The sequence below is a fragment of the Sphaerodactylus townsendi genome, linkage group LG17, assembly GCF_021028975.2.
Source record: "Sphaerodactylus townsendi isolate TG3544 linkage group LG17, MPM_Stown_v2.3, whole genome shotgun sequence".
NCBI lineage: Eukaryota > Metazoa > Chordata > Lepidosauria > Squamata > Sphaerodactylidae > Sphaerodactylus > Sphaerodactylus townsendi.
The window spans coordinates 13,426,970-13,444,079 of NC_059441.1; the positions used below are offsets into that span (position 1 = coordinate 13,426,970).

Sequence of the window (17,110 nt, forward strand, 5' to 3'; positions counted from 1 at the left end):
ACTTTGCGATAAATAAGTGGGTTTTGGGTTGCAATTTGGGCACTCGGTTTCGAAAAGGTTCGCCATCACTGGTTTAGAGTAAAACGTCGCTGGTCTTCCGGAACGGCACAAAGGACCTGTTCGTTTTTCACTGTGACTGGCTTATTACGCTTACCCCAAGGAAAGTGCTAAAAAAATGGCAAGACCTAACTGTAGAGGCATGGCGGTGAGCAGCATTAAGGCAACGCTTCAGTCGTTTACTGCTACAACTTCCATATGGAAGGTCTGCAGATGTCCCACTATTACAATTGATTTCCATATGACCAAGTTCATCTGGAGAAAATGGCAGCTTTGCCATTGAAGTCCCTCCCCTCTAAAGCCCCACCCACCTCAGGCCCCACCCCTCAAATCTCCAGTTATTGCCCAATCAGGAGCTGGCAACCCTACCGGTTCTTTATCCCCTGACAGAAACTCACACGGATGCACTGCAAGCTTATCATAGCAGCGTTTAATATGTCTCCTGCAATATCAGATGACAGTGCTATATCGAGGCGTCATACACACATAAAACAGAACACACACACTCCACAAGAGACATCTGGCTGGATTCCTGCCCCTGGCAACCTCGGAGTAGCAAGCTCAGAAAAAGTGGGAACCAAATAAACCATGCTTAGCTGTCCTTGCGTGGAAACAGATGGGCTACCATGAACAGGGGAACACCTCTTTCCCTCATTATGAGACCGCTTTAAATTGCTCCTTCTGTCCCCGCCGTTTCTATTAGTCGGTGGTGAACTGGAACTCCAGGATGTTATGGACTGATACTCTTATCAGCTTCCTTCCAGCATGGCCAATTGGCCATGCTGGAAGGGGCTGATGGGAATTGTAGTCCATAACATCTGGAGTGCCAAAGGTTCACCACCATGATTCTATTTATTGGCTCTTGCTGACAATCTGCAGCTATTTCCGGATCTCTTTCCAGCTTTGGCTTGTTCAATAGATTAACACTGTGCTTGTGGACATCGATCCCCATTCGCCTGTCCTTTCCCCCGTTCCCTACACTCCTGGTTCATTTTGTCCACCTCCGGAGTTCTCCAACATCCCCCAAGCAACCACAACTGGGAGGAAGCATAGTCCCTCCATAGTATCCCACCGTCTTCTGGCCCAACATAAATCTTTCAGAATAGCTTGCATTTGATTATCCATGCATGCCTTAAATATTGTTTCAGTAGCTCTATCGATAAATCCAAGAGCCCTAATCACCGCAGCCAAGAAAACGTGCTCCCCCGTGTATTTCTCTCTCCCATTTGAACGGGGCCACTTGGCATACTACCTGTATTGCTTAATAAACCCTGTTCAAAGAAGAGCCATAATGCTCGGCCAGGTTTAATGTTATGCCTTCTGCCTTGTTACTACATGGCAGATTTTAATAAGCAAGAAAAAAGGCTAAAAGATTGTGCCCATGTAACTATTGGCTCAGTTGGAATCTCTGGCCCACCAATTGCTTCACTGTCACTCAGATTCAAAGGAAATCATATCCAAGTATGTGAATCTCACTCCTTTACATTTGCACCGATCTCCCCGGGATTTAATTAGGATTATACTGCAATTTGTTGGACAACCCCTGATCCCTTTTCTCTGTATGATAGTGGCAGACTTTCTCTTGCAGAATTACTAAGTGCCAGTAGATTTCCTTCGTCCTAACATGTATATCCTGTATTGTATATGCTTTTAATCTGTTTTTATTATTGTTGTACTGCTGTCTATGCCAATAAAGGCTTGCTTAATAAAGATAAATCCAAGAGGCTGTATTTGGTAGACAAAGATTCACCCCACCCAAAAGGTCCCGTGTCCAGCTATATAAATTCTGCATGTTAGAAAAGAAGGAGAGTTTGGATTTACACCCTGCCTTTCTTCCCTGTAAGGAGACTTCAGTTGGCTTACAAAGTCCTTCCCCTTACTCTCCCCACACTTTGTGAGGCAGGGGGGGCTGAGAGAATTTGGAGAGAACTGTGACTAGCCCAAGATCACCCAGCAGGCTTCATGTGCAGGAGCGGGGAAACAAATCTTGTTCATCAGATAAGAGTCCACTGCTTACGTGGAGGTGCGGGGAATCAAACCTGGGTTCTCCAGATGAGAGTCCGCCACTTAACCCACTACCCCATGCTGGCTGGACAGCTTCCATCTGTCTCCAAACCTGGCAAGAACTGACTACTGTGAAGAGCTCCGTCCACTTAGTGCAGATATTTCGACGCCAAGATTTCGAGAACAATCGGCGAAAGACTTCCTGAGGAAACTCTGTCAAAATGAACGGAAGAGGAGCAAGCTCTATCGACTGCGGTCTCATAAGTGTTTTTAAAAAGCCGAGAGCCTGCTACATCATTTTGGAACGTAAATCGTGTTCAAGACACTAAAAGGAGCAAACACGATTGCCAACTCTTTAAGGGTCAAAAGGAGGGGGAAGAATTGCAACTCTATTCCTCCATATTATACTCACAACAACCCTTGGAGGTAGGAAAGTATGGCCTTTGATCATGCTGTACCAAGCAGAGAGCTTGGCAGCTGAGTGGGCAACTGAATTCGAATCCTATGCTACAGCTCTAACCACTACACTACCTCTGTATGACTCCTGCAGCGTTATTAAAAAGCGAGGCGTGCAGAAATGGCATCCCGATAGCATTTCACAAGACCTCCACCCATCATGTTTGACAGTTGCTTCTGTACATTTCACGTGTCTTTAAGGGTTATGTTTCTGCCCCCACCATGGAGGTCTTCGCCTACAAGAAATGCTCTTTTCAGTCCATTACATCTCACAATGGTTGCAACTGATTAAAAATGCTAGATAGTGTACACCCGTCTGGGCCAGCGTTTGCTCTGAATCTTGGAAGCGTTAAGTTTTCTGCAGCCTCCGGTTAGACGTGGCACCATAAGAGCACCTCTGTCTCTTTACTAAGAAATGATGTCACGCTCACAAGTTTCAGCCTGGCCACTCCAGGGCAAAATTTAAAACAAGGCGAGGCAGACAGGAAGAAACATTCCTAAACAGTCTGTCCGCTTCCGGCGTTGCTCTTTAGAAACGCAGCCTGATCTGGAAGTGTTCGCATTTCTTATGTTTCATTGTGAGTCCGTAGAGGGGCGTGGTGTCCACCGTCTGTCCCTGGCACACGCTGAATTCGAGTTTCTGGAGCAGGGTGGTCAAGAAAAGGAAGACTTCCCCTTTGCCGATGGATTCGCCGATGCATCTTCTCTTCCCCAAACCAAAAGTCAGAACCTTCTCGCTCTCCACGCGATTGATCCCAGCCCCGTCGGCGGTGAGAAAACGTTCCGGCCGGAACGAAGAAGGGTCCTTCCAAAGTTTTCTAAAAAACAAAGAACAGCAGATGCTCTAGAAGAAGAAGAAGAGTTTGGATTTATATCCCCCTTGTTTCTCCTGTAGGAGACTCAAAGGGGCTGACAATCTCCTTGCCCTTCCCCCCTCACAACAAACACCCTGTGAGGTAGGTGGGGCTGAGAGAGCTCCGAGAAGCTGTGACTAGCCCAAGGTCACCCAGCTGGTATGTGTGGAGTGCACAGGCTAATCTGAATTCCCCCCAGATAGAGTCTCTCTTTCTACAGCTCAGGCGGCAGAGCGGGGAATCAAACCCGGTTCCTCCAGATTAGAATGCACCTGCTCTTCACCACTACGCCACTGCTGCTCCTAGGTGGAGATATTATGAGACGAGGCTGAGATGTCTCCTGATAGGGTTTGACAGGTCTTTCCTGGCTACGTGGGGCAGGGGAGAGAGAATGTTGCCAGCGTAGGATTCGGAAATCCCTGGAGATTTAAGGTGGAACCTGGGGGGGCAGGCACCCGAGTGGGGTACAATACTATAGAGTCCACCCTCCAAATTATCCATTTTCTCTAAGGTCCCTTTCCGCACATGCAAAATAATGCGCTTTCAATCCACTTTCAGTGCACTTGGCAGCTGTGTGGAATAACAAAGTCCACTTGCAAACAATTGTGAAAGTGGATTGAAAGTGCGTTATTCTGCATGTGCGGAAGAGACCTAAGGGAAGGGATCTCTGCAGTTTGAAGGTGAGCTGTACTTCCACAGGATTCCCAGGTCCTACCTGGGGATTGACAAATCCAAATAACGTGGCACAGACAGAGTAATTCTTTTACATATGTAATAATAATTTCACATATCTTCAATATTTCATAGGCAAATTTGTTTTCATTCTTATTTCATTAATTCAAAATTTCTAATCACAATCCAATATTTACACAGCTAATTTCATCAATTGTGAGTGAAATAATATTCATACATTCACATTTAAACAATAGTCAATCAATATCACCACAGCTTATTAAAGGAAATATCCCCACAGCTAATAAAAGGAAACCCTTCTTCACGCAACGTGTGATTGGTGTTTGGAATATGCTGCCACAGGAGGTGGTGATGGCCACTAACCTGGATAGCTTTAAAAGGGGCTTTGGACAGATTTTCTGGAGGAGAAGTCGATCTCTGTGGCTGCCAATCTTGGATCCCTCTTTGATCTGAGATTGCAAATGCCTTAACAGACCAGGTGCTTAGGAGCAACAGCATGAAGGCCATTGCTTTCACCTCCTGGCCTGTGAGCTCCCAAAAAGGCACCTGGTGGTGGAGGCCACTGCGAGTAGCAGAGAGCTGGACTAGATGAACTCTGGTCTGATCCAGCTGGCTTGTTCTTATGTTCTTAGCTTCAGCTGTTCGTCCTCCTCTTGAGTAAGAACGGCTGGCCAAAGGAGCCAAATCCCCTTTCACCGCGTACTGCGGGATCATAGCCCCTCTTGACACTTGGAAACCTTACGAAGTTACCATAAACCGGCTGTGCCATTTGCAGCTCTCTCCTCCCAACGCCGGGCCTGAACGTCAACAGGCGGTTTGCCACTGCGCTGCCCTGTTTACAGTTTGGCAAGAAAGAAACTATCTTGGCAGCTCAATGGTCCGGGACGTTGCCAATAAAGATAAGATTCCTTTTGGACTTTGATGATTGTAAATGATATTTTCCAGGTGGCCAAATTTGCCATTTGAGCCCAGAAACTCAAGACGGTGTTTACAGAGATTTTTCGCAACCACCTGCCAAGGAGAGGGATTGGGTTCAGGTTTCCATTATTTTATATTACACAAGGTGTTATGTTAGAGGTGGTTCAAAAGCCTTCTGGTTTTTTAACCACCTGGACTACCCTGGTGTAAAATTCAGTCCACCTCAAATCTCGGTTTTGCGAAACTATCAAAATGGTCAGCGCTTGTTCAATCGAGTTCTAGTCATAATACTCCCGAAGGTGGTGACTGCCCAGAAATGCGGGCAAAGTTCTAGCATTACTAAGGGTGGCTGCAGCCTGGAAATCCCAGAAAAGAGTTGATTTTAGCAAAATTTCCAAGAGAAATGGAGATATACTCAAATAGCCGTAGTTGACCTGCACATTGGTTGTGAACACACGAATGTTTTTAAGGGATGTAGAAGCCATTCCAAGTGGTTTCTCATTAGTGAGGTACTTGCTTCCACAAAGGGGAAGACCAAAGGTTAGAGAAGTCCAGGAAGTTGATATCTAACTGCCTTTATAGAATAAATAGCGTGATCTAAATAAAAGAAGCTTGCCATCCAGAGCTTACTCATCTGGAAGGAAGTCCATTTGAAGAGGCATTTTCTGTGAAAATTGTGTTTTTATCATATATTGATATGGAAAGCCACCTCGAGTCCTTTGAGAGATTGGCAGGGTATAAATGTGAAGCATAAGTAAAATAAATTAATAAAAGGGTGTTTAATTAAAGGGAGCAGCAGTGGCGTAGTGGTTAAGAGCAGGTGCTTTCTAATCTGGAGGAACTGGGTTTGACTCCCATTTCTGCACATACAGAGCTGTGGGAGGCTTATCTGGGGGAATTCAGATTAGCCTGTGCACTCCCACACACGCCAGCTGGGTGACCTTGGGCTAGTCACAGCTCTTCTTCAAGAGCCCCTCTCTCAGCCCCACCTACCTCACAGGGTGTTTGTTGTGAGGGGGGAAGGGCAAGGAGATTGTCAGCCCCTTTGAGTCTCCTACAGGAGAGAAAGGGGGGATATACATCCAAACTCTTCTTCTTTGGCTGTTTGAATGCAAAATGCAGAGACTGCTGAGATATATTGCAGGCCATCAATCACCTCGCCCTTTACTTGAGATTTTCAGAGTGTGATGCTCAGTAGGTCTACTCACACTCCCGCTTACTGGGGTTTACTCCTAGGAAACTGTTCTTAGGATCCACCAAAGAGAGAGAGCTAGAATCCCAAACCCATTTCTTTATGCTTAGGGTCCAAATGCCCTGGGCAGCCCTTGTATATAAGCACAGAATGCAGGAAATACAGATCATCACATTATTGCTGTTATTAGACTTGGTTGGGGGGGACCTTGAAGAGTAAAAAGTTCAATTTTGGGTTGCTAACAACCGGGGTGGGGGGTGGGGGGCCCCATCCCTGTAAAACATGCTTAATACATGGAAACAGCCAGAGGAAGCATTTCATAGAATCATAGCGTTGGACGAGACCCCAAGGGCCATCCAGTCCAACCCCCTGCCATGCAGGAACACACAATCAAAGCACTCCTGACAAATGCATTAGCAGACCAGGTGCTCAGGAGCAGTAGCAGCAGCAGAAGGCCATTGCTTTCACCTCCTGCAGGTGAGCTCCCAAAGGCACCTGGTGGGCCACTGCGAGTAGCAGAGTGCTGGACGAGATGGACTCTGGTCTGACCCAGCAGGCTCGTTCTTATGTTCTTAAGTGACAGGCTGACCCAGCCAGCCTCTCTTTAAAAACCTCCAAAGAAGGAGACTCCACCACACTCGGAGGCAGTGAATTCCACTGTTGAACAGCCCTGACAGGCAGGAAGTTATTCCTGGTGTTTAGGTGGGATCTCTTCTCCTTCACCTTGAACCCATGACTCCTGGTTCTAGTCTCTGGAGCAGCAGAAAACAAGCTTGCTCCCTCACCAACCCTTCAAATATCTCAACATGGCTATCATGTCACCTCTTGCCTTCTCTTCACCAAACTGTTCCAAATCAGCCGCTCCCTAAGTCAGTGATGGCGAACCTTTTTGAGACCGAAGTGCCCAAACTGCAACCCAAAACCCGCTTATTTATCGCATGAAAGTGCCGACACAGCAATTGCTTACCTGAGATACTGTGGTTTTGGGACAGAAAAAAAGCGGGTTGGTTTCGAGAGTGATGCATTACTCAAGAATGCAAGCTTGGTGGTAGTCAGTGGCTTCTCCTTTGAAGCAGCGCTTCCAACAGGTGATCCACGACCCTAGGAAGGGTTACTCAAAAAGCAAAGCCCCATTGCCAGCAACTGGAAGCTTTACTCCGGGTAAAGGATCACACTTTAGTTTTTCGCATGAAAATCAGTGGGGTTTAACAGCTTTTAGCAAGGGTTACCTACACTGCTTCCCCAAAACTAGGTCTTAGGTTTAATGCTAATAATCGAGCCCAGCGGCCCAGGCCAGCCTAGATGTGGGGGGGGGGGGGAACGACTCTGTTTGCACATGCCCAATACAGAGGGCTCTGAGTGGCTACGCTGCAGCACCCGTGCCATAGGTTCGCCATCACTGCCCTAAGTGATGGTCGGGAGGTTGTAACATCCCCCAGGGAACCTCCATAAAAGGAATTGGGGGAGGTTTTATCTCCAGGTTGCTGGCAAGCAGAGTGGCCGTACGGCTAGTCCAGTGAACCCTTACCAATGAGGGATTGTGAAGGGCAGGAAGGAAGAATGTCTGAACATCTCCAGCAAAAAGGCTTCCGTGTAAGGCAGCTTAGAGCGGTCGGAGAGCCGGGGCTTCCTTTCTCGGCCGATGGTTTTGTCTGCAGGCCAGAGACAGAGAAAAAGAGTTTCAATACATACCCATTCATTTCACTGACAGCGTTCGTACCCTCCCTTTCTCCCCAACGAGGACACAAAGCGGTCATTCTCATTCTTTTAACACACACAACAACCCTACGAGGTAGGTTGGGCCAAGAGCGTTTGACTGCCTCAAATTCCCACGGTTAGCTGCCATTTGATCTGGGGCTTCCCAGGTTCTAATCTGACACCCCACGTCAGGGTTTCTTAACATGGTGACCCCAGACATTACGGCACCCGCTAGTACTTTCCTTGACACGCACCAAGCTTTTCAGACAGTGGGTGATACTGGTGTAAAGCATGGTTCATTATAGGCTGCCCTTATCCAAATGGAAAGTTTTGTTATGGTTGCAATCGAAGCCGCAGCCACTGGAGAATTGGGAGGATTGGTAAGTACCTGTACCTTCTTAGGCCCCTTCCGCACATGCAGAATAATGCACTTTCAATCCACTTTCAATGTGCATTTTGGCTTTAATGCTTGAATAACAAGATCCACTTTCAAGCGATTGTGGTAGTGGGACTGAATGTGCATTCTGCGTAGTATGCCGGAAGGGTGTCTTGGAGTTCATTCTGCTTTTGGCCTTTCATGCTTTTTACACACACACCCTTCTCATTTCCAGCGGCAGTGGCGTAGGAGGCTAAGAGCTCATGTATCTAATCTGGAGGAACCAGGTTTGATTCCAAGCTCTGCCGCCTGAGCTGTGGAGGCTTATCTGGGGAATTCAGATTAGCCTGTACATCCACGCCATTGCCTGGGTGACTCTTGAAGCTAGTCACAGCTTCTCAGAGCTCTCTCAGCCCCACCTACCTCACAGGGTGTTTGTTGTGAGGGAGGGAGGGCAAGGAGATTGTAAGCCCCTTTGAGTCTCCTACAGGAGAGAAAGGGGGGGGGGATATACATCCAAACTCTTCTTCTTCTTCTCATTCCTTCTCCTCCTGCAATTCTTTTGCAAAGCAAGGAGGAAGGTATAATATCCGGCTCCGCCTTTTGCGGCAGCTATTTTGGGCTTGACGCCACTTTCCGCAGCAGCCATTTTGGGATGGCGCTTCCCAGCTAGCCTCGAAATCCCAAAGGCACCCACAGTCTCAGAAAGACGGGGCCCCTAAAGACCGCATCATGTCAGCTCTCATACATATTAAAATTCAGCGTTTCTCCCACATTTTGAGCGACTGGTCCAGCTGTACCTATTTCATCCTGAATCTTCTTCTGGATTTCCGGATTGGTCACCAGATAGATGAGGGACCAGGACAGAGCGGTGGTCACGGTATCAAAACCTAGAAAGAAAGAGAATGCAGGCCAATCAACAAGAAGGCAGGCAAAAGAAGGAGGAGGAGGAGGAGAAGAAGAAGGCTGAGCTACTTTATCCCTCTCCTGCAGGGAGACTCCAAAGGGCTTACACCTCCTTTGCCCCTCACAACAAACACCTAATGAATAGTGAAAACTGAGTAAGTCTCAAGAACTGTGGACTAGGCCAAGGTCATCCTGCTTAGCGTGTGTCGGAAGATGCACAGACTAATCTGGAATTCGCAGGAAACTCTCCACCTTGTGCTCAAGCGGCAGAACAAGAATCCAACCTGGTTCCCTCCAGATTAGTACAATAATGAGCCTTAACCTCCCCTACGCCACTATACTCAAAAGAAGTAAAACATAAATGCACAGGTTGTCTTTCTAAAAAAGAGACCCCCTCCTTCACTACCCTCATCTAGACAACAAAATCTTCAAAAGTTCAGGATCTAAGGCCACTAAGAAGCATTGCAAGTCTAAGAAAAAAAAAAAACCCAGCATTTTGAGAGATGGGATGCTTCAGACAGCTGGCGTTCACCACGCTTGCAAAATAGGACGGTCTTGCACATTTCAAACAGTCAAGCTAGAGTTGAGATTTACATAGGAAAAGTGGGGGGGAAACGCCCCTTCCGCACTTTCAATCTACTTTCGATGCACTTTGCTGCTGGATTTTACTGTGCGGAATAGCAAAATCCACTTGCAAACAATGGTGAAAGTGGATTGAAAGTGCGTTATTCTGCATGTGCGGACGGGGCCTTTGTGTAGTAACCCTGGACTTCCTTGTTTGTCTGAGACTGAGTTCCCTTGGACTGTCCAGGTCAGGATGAAGTGATACGATCCTGCCACTAAATTATGTGCATTGAAGTGTGCAGTCGATCCTCCTATACGTAGCAGCTACAACTGGTTTTGTTATTATCTTTAGAATCCACTGACTGCCACAATTCCTGGGCCGGGACTCCGAAGGGGACGAAGGACTTTTGATTATCAGGTTCTTACCTGCACCAAAGAGGTCGCCGACAATATGGACAACCGTGTGATCTGAGAGCTGGACATTGGCATTCTCGTCCACTTTATCTTGGCAGTGGTCAATCAGGGAATCCGTGATGTCTCGGATGTGATCCTAAAAAGCAGAGGACCAGAAGAAAATGGTGGTTCAAGCCATTGAAAGCAGCATTGTTGGTTACTATACAACGATTATGTCATTTGTGCCGGACTCTACCTAACGCGTGTCATGGGTGCATGAGAGTTAAAATTTGCTATGCTCTGTTCCACATAAAGATGATAGTTTGGTCAGTTGAGAAAGTTGTATGCTTCCGAATTAGAACACAGTCCCAAACAAATATGGTTAATCACAGCAGTTCAAACTAAAAATAAGTTGTATTATAAATTCTGTATTAAAAATGCATGTAAAAGGTTGAATAAAAGATCAATACTCTACCACAACTATAAACAGAGTGTATAGGCCTCAATTAATCGATGATTCTCTTCTCTATATATTAAAATCATTAGCCCTCTTCCTTGCTTATGGGAGTATAACCAGCATGGTGTAGTGCACAGGTGTCAAATTCGCGGCCCTCCAGATGTTATGGACTACAATTCCCATCATCCCCTGCCAGCATCACGCTGACAGGGGATTATGGGAACTGTAGTCCATAACATCTGGAGGGTCGTGAGTTTGACACCTGTGGTAGTGGTTAAGAGCAGGTGGACTCTAATCTGGAGAACCGGTTTTGATTCCCCACTCCTCCACATGAGCAGCTGACTCTTATCTGGTGAGCTGAGTTTGTTTTCCTGCTCCTACACATGAAGCCTGCTGGGTGACCTTGGGCTAGTCCAGGGGTAGGGAACCTGCGGCTCTCCAGATGTTCAGGAACTACAATTCCCATCAGCCCCTACCAGCATGGCCAATTGGCCATGCTGACAGAGGCTGATGGAAATTGTAGTTCCTGAACATCTGGAGAGCCGCAGGTTCCCTACCCCTGGGCTAGTCCCAGTTCTCTCTGAACTCTCTCACAAGCTGTCTGTTGTAGGAGAGGAAGGGAAATATAATTTGTGAGCCACCTTGGGACTCCTTACAGGAGAGAAAGGCGGAATATAAATCCAAACTCTTCTTCAAATAACAGAATTTTGCTACAGCATATGATATAGTCACTTTTTAAATCTTCAAACAAATATTTCATCAGAGCTATCTCGGCATTCTCCAGAGAACATTTCACCTTCCTAAACAGCTAGATCTGAGTCAAGTAGCGTCTTAGAAACCAAAAATATTTGTCAGGGTATCTGATGAAGAGAGATTTATATGCATTTCTCAAAGTCTTAGCAATCTCTGAGCGGACCATGTTCATGCTATACTTGTGCCAATTTTCACAATTTACTTGGATGGAATAAGTATTACGAAGTCTATTTGAAGAGCTAGTTGTTAGAGCATAACCAGTTGTGAAATGACTCTCTAACTTCATTGCTTGTTCCATCTACCTGCCTGCGTACATGAGGACATCACTGCCGACTGGTGACAATTGGCTACTGGTTTATGATTCAAAAACAGCCAGCCTCTTAATTGAGGATATTGGTACGACAATTGAAGATTTCCAGCAGCATTGGCAAGATTCCCAGGAGATTCTGGGAGAAGTGAATGGAGCATTATTTTGTGCTGAATAATCATCATGTTTGCTTATTTCCTCTCTGTTGTAAAAAGTTTAAGTGCCACATTTCATATTAACAGTAGAGTTATTTCAATTAGATATGCTGTAAGAGAGGTATAATCTGTATGAGAGTTTGTAGGTATGGATGAGAAAAAGAAGAAGCGGAAGAAGCGGAAGAAGCGGAAGAAGCGGAAGAAGCTTTATACCCCCTTTCTCTCCTGTAAGGAGACTCAAAGGAGCTTACAATCTCCTTTCTCTTCTCCCCCCACAACAAACACCCTGTGAGGTAGGTGGGGTGAGAGAGTTCAGAGAAAACTGTGACTAGCCCAAGGTCACCCAGCAGGAATGCAGGAGTGCGGAAACACATCTGGTTCACCAGATAAGCCTCCACAGCTCAAGTGGCAGAGTGGGGAATCAAACCCGGTTCCTCCAGATTAGAGCACACCTGCTCTTAACCACGAGGCCACACTGGCTCTCATTCATACATATGTGGTGTATCTATGAATGAATAATTCGTCGTAACACTTTTCACTTTTTCACATTATCAAACTTTTTTGTGCTTTGTTTGACCGAGGTGTGCTAAGAAGAAGAAGAAGAGTTTGGATTTATATCCCCCCTTTCTCTCCTGCAGGAGACTCAAAGGGGTGTACAATCTCCTTGCCCTCCCCCCCTCATAACAAACACCCTGTGAGGTAGGTGGGGCTGAGAGAGCTCCGAGAAGCTGTGACTAGCCCAAGGTCACCCAGCTGGCATGTGCGGGAGTGCACAGGCTAATCTGAATTCCCCAGATAAGCCTCCACAGCTCAGGCGGAAGATGGGAATCAAACCCGGTTCCTCCAGATTAGATACACGAAGCTCTTCAACCTCGCTAGCCACCTCGCTGCTAAAGCACATTTGTTCTATATGGGATTTCTAAAGAGCACTCCCTATTGCAATGGAACTGGCTCGCTCTCCCCGTATTTACCTTGTCGAAACTGCTGTGGTGCTCTCTGACGATCTTCAGCACGAGCGCTGAGAAACGCTGAGTCAGATCCTTGAAGGCCCTCATGGTCCGGTTTGGAAGATACTGGAGGATGGGGATGAAGTCGGCCGGGTTCCCCGACCCGGCTGCTTCGCCGAAGTCGTTGTTCATGTTGACGATGCTGAGCAGCTCCACGTCGTCGTGGCTGTAGCGCTTGCCGAAGCACATGGCGCAGATGACGTTGGCCACGGAGACCACCAGCCAGCGGTAAGGGTCGAAGCTCTTCTCCTTCATCAGCTCCTGCAGCTTCAGGATCAGGGCGTCGGCTTCCTGGGAGACGTGTTCCTCCAGCAAGCAGGTCGAGGCGGTCGGGCTGGGCGAGGCCGAGAACGTCTTCAAGCCGTTCTGGGCCAGCTTCCTCCTGGCCCGCCAAACCTCTCCGGAGTCGCGGCCAAAGGTCAAGCTCTGGCCGTCGCTGATGTGCCGGAAGCTGTAGAGGTCGGGGCGCCCCATGAAGTCTTCTCCCTGCTTCACCAGCGCTTGCCGGATCGTCTCCAGCCCGCTCAGCACCAGCACGGGCCTGGTGCCCAGGTGGATCTGCATCACGTCCCCGTACTTCTGGCTCATCTTCGCCAAGGCCTGGTGGGGGTTCTTTCCTAGGTCCAGCATGTTGCCAATCAAAGGGTAGCCCCTCGGCCCCGGGACCCTCTTCAGGCCCTTTGGGATCGGCTTCCAGAAGGTTTTTATGGCCATCAGGACCAGACAGCAAACAGTGAAAGCGATGAGCAGTTCTGTGATGGGCAGAAACACCTCGTTTCCCATCAGAGCAACCTTCATCTTGCTCAATTTGGGTACCTTAATGCAAGAAACATAAAACACCAGAAGGAAACATCATGAATAAGAGCTGGGAGCACAGTCTTAATTTGTTCAACCCTAAACTAAGAAGAGCCTTAACACTGGCCAGATTCAATCTAATGCCTTCTATGCTGCTCTATGGCAGATATCAACAAATGGATAAACAGAGGAGGCTATGTCCATGCAATATGGGTCAGGTGGAGACACTCGATCATACCCTTTTTCATTGTGTAAGGTTTGCAAAAACCAGAATGTCGCAATCTGCACTTATCCCATTTCTGTATAACAATCTAACCGATGCTCTTAAGATACCTATGCTTTTGAACAACATGGATCCCACAGTGTGTGAGAATGTAGCAAAATTTCTGCTAAAGATAATTGACGTAAGTCTAGAGGGATACTAATCAATGACCATGTACTATGACCACATATAGCCATTATAGTACATATAGTACATTATAGTACATATAGTACATTATAGTACTATATGTACATTATAGTACATATAGTACATTATGACCACATAATGTACTATGACCACATATAGCCAGCAGTAATTTTTCCTAGCTTCTGTAAGTATCCGATGACATTTAAGTGAGCCAATTCAGTTGAAGGAAGGTTCTATAGTTACAGAAGGACCATGTATATATTTTAGTACCAGTGTTTATAACTGTGAGCAATAACGGGCAAATTTTGTATGCTTATTTTGTATGTTTATTTTATGCCAATAAAGGCTTGTTACTACTTAATTTGTTCACTCGCCTTCTCTCCAGTGGAGCTCCACAGCTGTCTATGCCGTTCTCTGTTTCATCCTCACAACAACCCTGTGAGGTGGGTTAGATTGAGTGTGTCCCTGGCTACAGGACACCCAGCAAACTCCCATGGCAGTGTGGGGGGTTGGACCCGGGTCTTCCAGAGCCTATAACCACTATAGGATCTGGTGTAGGGGTTAAGAGCAGGTGCATTCTAATCTGGAGGAACCGGGTTTGATTCGTCACTCTGCCGCTTGAGCTGTGGAGGCTTACCTGGTGAACCAGATCAGCTTGTGCACTCCAACCCATGCCAGCTGGGTGACCTTGGGCTAGTCACAGTTCTTTGGAGCTCTCTCAGCCCCACCCACCTCACAGGGTGTTTGTTGTGGGGGGGGGGAGGGAAAGGAGATTGTAAGCCCCCTTGAGTGCACCTGCTCTTAACCACTACGCCACTGCTGCTCACTGCTGAAATCTGGACAGAGTTTCAGAGGTTGTCTACAATAGAAGGGCTGGATTCCCGTCCAATAGCCTCTTAGAGATCGACCAGACTTTCAGCCTAGGAAAATCTAAATATGGAAAATATGGAAAAATGTGGAAAATCAAAACTCCCCTCAACAGATACCAGAAGGAGCAGAAACCCGCAGTCAGGAAGGGGCACTGGAAAGATCCCAAAGATTGTTTGCAAAGATTGTTGATTGCAAAGATTGTTTGCAAAGATTGTTGATCGCGAAAGCGCTAACTAGTCTCAGTAAAATAGTCTTTTGTGCTTTTATCGTCCCATATCAGAAACTTAAAGGGGACAGCAGCTGCCAACTGTGCATCTGAGACTTCAAGCAATACGGTAGTAAGAAACATGTGGTGTTTCCCACCGTGATGTGCCGCTGCTCAGTCACTAGCCAGTAGGGGCTTGATAATAGCACAGGTTTGATGCTCTAGCCTAGTGGCATTCATTGCTTGTGTGTGTGAAGCAGGTGGGGGGAGAATCACATTTCTCTTGCAACTCCCTACAATTTGAGCAGAAGAGAAATCCAGCTTCCCCCTAGATCCAGATGTGCAAATGGGGGTCAGCATCTGGATCAGGGGTCTTCAAACTATGGCCCCCAGATGTTCATGAACTACAACTCCCATCAGCCCTGCCACTTGGCCATGCTGGCAGGGGCTGATGGGAATTGTAGTCCTTGAACATCTGGAGGGCCATAGTTTGAAGACCCCTGATCTGGATGGTGGCTAAATGGCTAATAGCACAGATGTGCCAGCACATCTGGAAAGGTCCCAGGAAACACCATGCGCAGCTGAACATTGCCTCTGACGACAGAGGAACCCTGAGTGAAAAGGCAGGACTCTGCACACGCTCAGAGGCGTCTGCTGTTGCTCGCTCCGGATTTCAATTGGCAGAGAAAAAACAAAGGAACCAACAAGTCCCCCAACTAAACTTGGATTCTCTTTGGGATTATAAAGCAGCATTTGAGCAAAATAAAACCCATCCAGTCCGTCTTGGGAGAACCCCTACAGAGTCTCCCCAGGGGCTTGCTGGAACCCCCTAATCTCAGAGAAATCCCCTCCAGCAGACGCGCGTTTGCGCACACACACGTGCAAACCAGCAGATCCCGTGCTGGAAAGGGCGCAGGAGCCGGCTTACCTGCGCTGCCCCGAATCCCTCCGCGAGCCTCGTCGATCCAGGTGAGTTCTCCGGCCCGGGACCAAGTCCAGCCAGGTGTATCGTCGCCAGCCGAGCCAAGATCCCCTATCGCAGCATGTTCTCCACACTGCCGCTCTCTGCCGGCTTTATATGCACCTCCTCGCCTCCTGATTGGCCGGACCTCCTCGGGTCACGTGGCAGAAAGGGCGATCCGAAGCGAAGTGACTCCGGATTGCAGCGCCGCTTTTCACTTGCGGTCTCTGCTCCCCCCCACCCTTCCAGCTCGTCTTCGTGGGAAAAGCCCGAGATTGAGATTTGGGGGGTATGAAAGACCTCCCAGGGTTTGCAAAGAACTCTGCAATAGATTCGGAGCGGTCGCGGCTGCCAAATCCGGATTATAGCCCGGACGAGCGGCTCTCCATGGTGCGTCGTCCCACAGAGGAGCGAGTTCGAATCCTCCTGGCTTCGCGGGGGGAGGAAGGCAGGGTTCCCTTGGAAAGGGCAAAAATAGGTGCGGGGGGGCGGGGTTGCAATCCGGATTTTGACCCCTTTTGTTCCCCGAGTGATCGACTCCTGCTGGCACCCTATAAAAGAGAGACTTTCCGTGGAGTCAGGGCAACCAAGAACAGACTAACTTCTAAGGTCAGGACTGGTAGGCATTTTAGGGTCTCAGCTGGAGGTCTTTGGGATCACCCACTCTCTCACACTTTTCATTGGACATGGTGGGGACTTGAACCCAGGACCTTTAACACGGAGAGAATCAGCGCGGTGTAACGGCCAAGAGCGGGTGGGCTCTACTCTGGGGATCCGGGTTTGATTCCCCACTCCTCACATGAGCGGCCGACTCTTATCCGGCGAACCAGATTTGTTCCCCTGCTCCTGCACATGAAGCCTGCTGGGGTGACCTGGGGCCAGCCACAGTTCTCTCAGAACTCTCTCAGCCCCACCTACCTCGCCAAGTGCCTGTTGTGGGGAGAGGAAGGGAAAAAGGAGTTCGCAAGCCACTTTGAGCCTCCTTGGGGGGGGGGGTATAAAGGGGGCTATAAATCCAAACTTCTCTTCCTCCATAATGCAGGTCAGTGTTTTCAACCCCATAACCCATGTGCTGGGCTG

General features: G+C 47.9%; 1 protein-coding gene across 1 annotated transcript; it reads right to left on the bottom strand.

The window, feature by feature from the left end:
• Window positions 1-2,024: 2,024 nt before the first annotated feature.
• Window positions 2,025-16,098, bottom strand: LOC125424760 (cytochrome P450 1A1-like). The gene is made up of 7 exons (XM_048482202.1): window positions 15,998-16,098; window positions 12,755-13,606; window positions 10,145-10,268; window positions 9,049-9,138; window positions 7,703-7,826; window positions 5,398-5,494; window positions 2,025-3,335 (listed from the first exon to the last, which is right to left on the bottom strand). The coding sequence occupies exons 2-6, from the start codon at window positions 13,586-13,588 to the stop codon at window positions 5,398-5,400; spliced, it is 1,269 nt and encodes a 422-aa protein (XP_048338159.1). The 5' UTR covers window positions 13,589-13,606; window positions 15,998-16,098; the 3' UTR covers window positions 2,025-3,335.
• Window positions 16,099-17,110: the final 1,012 nt, after the last annotated feature.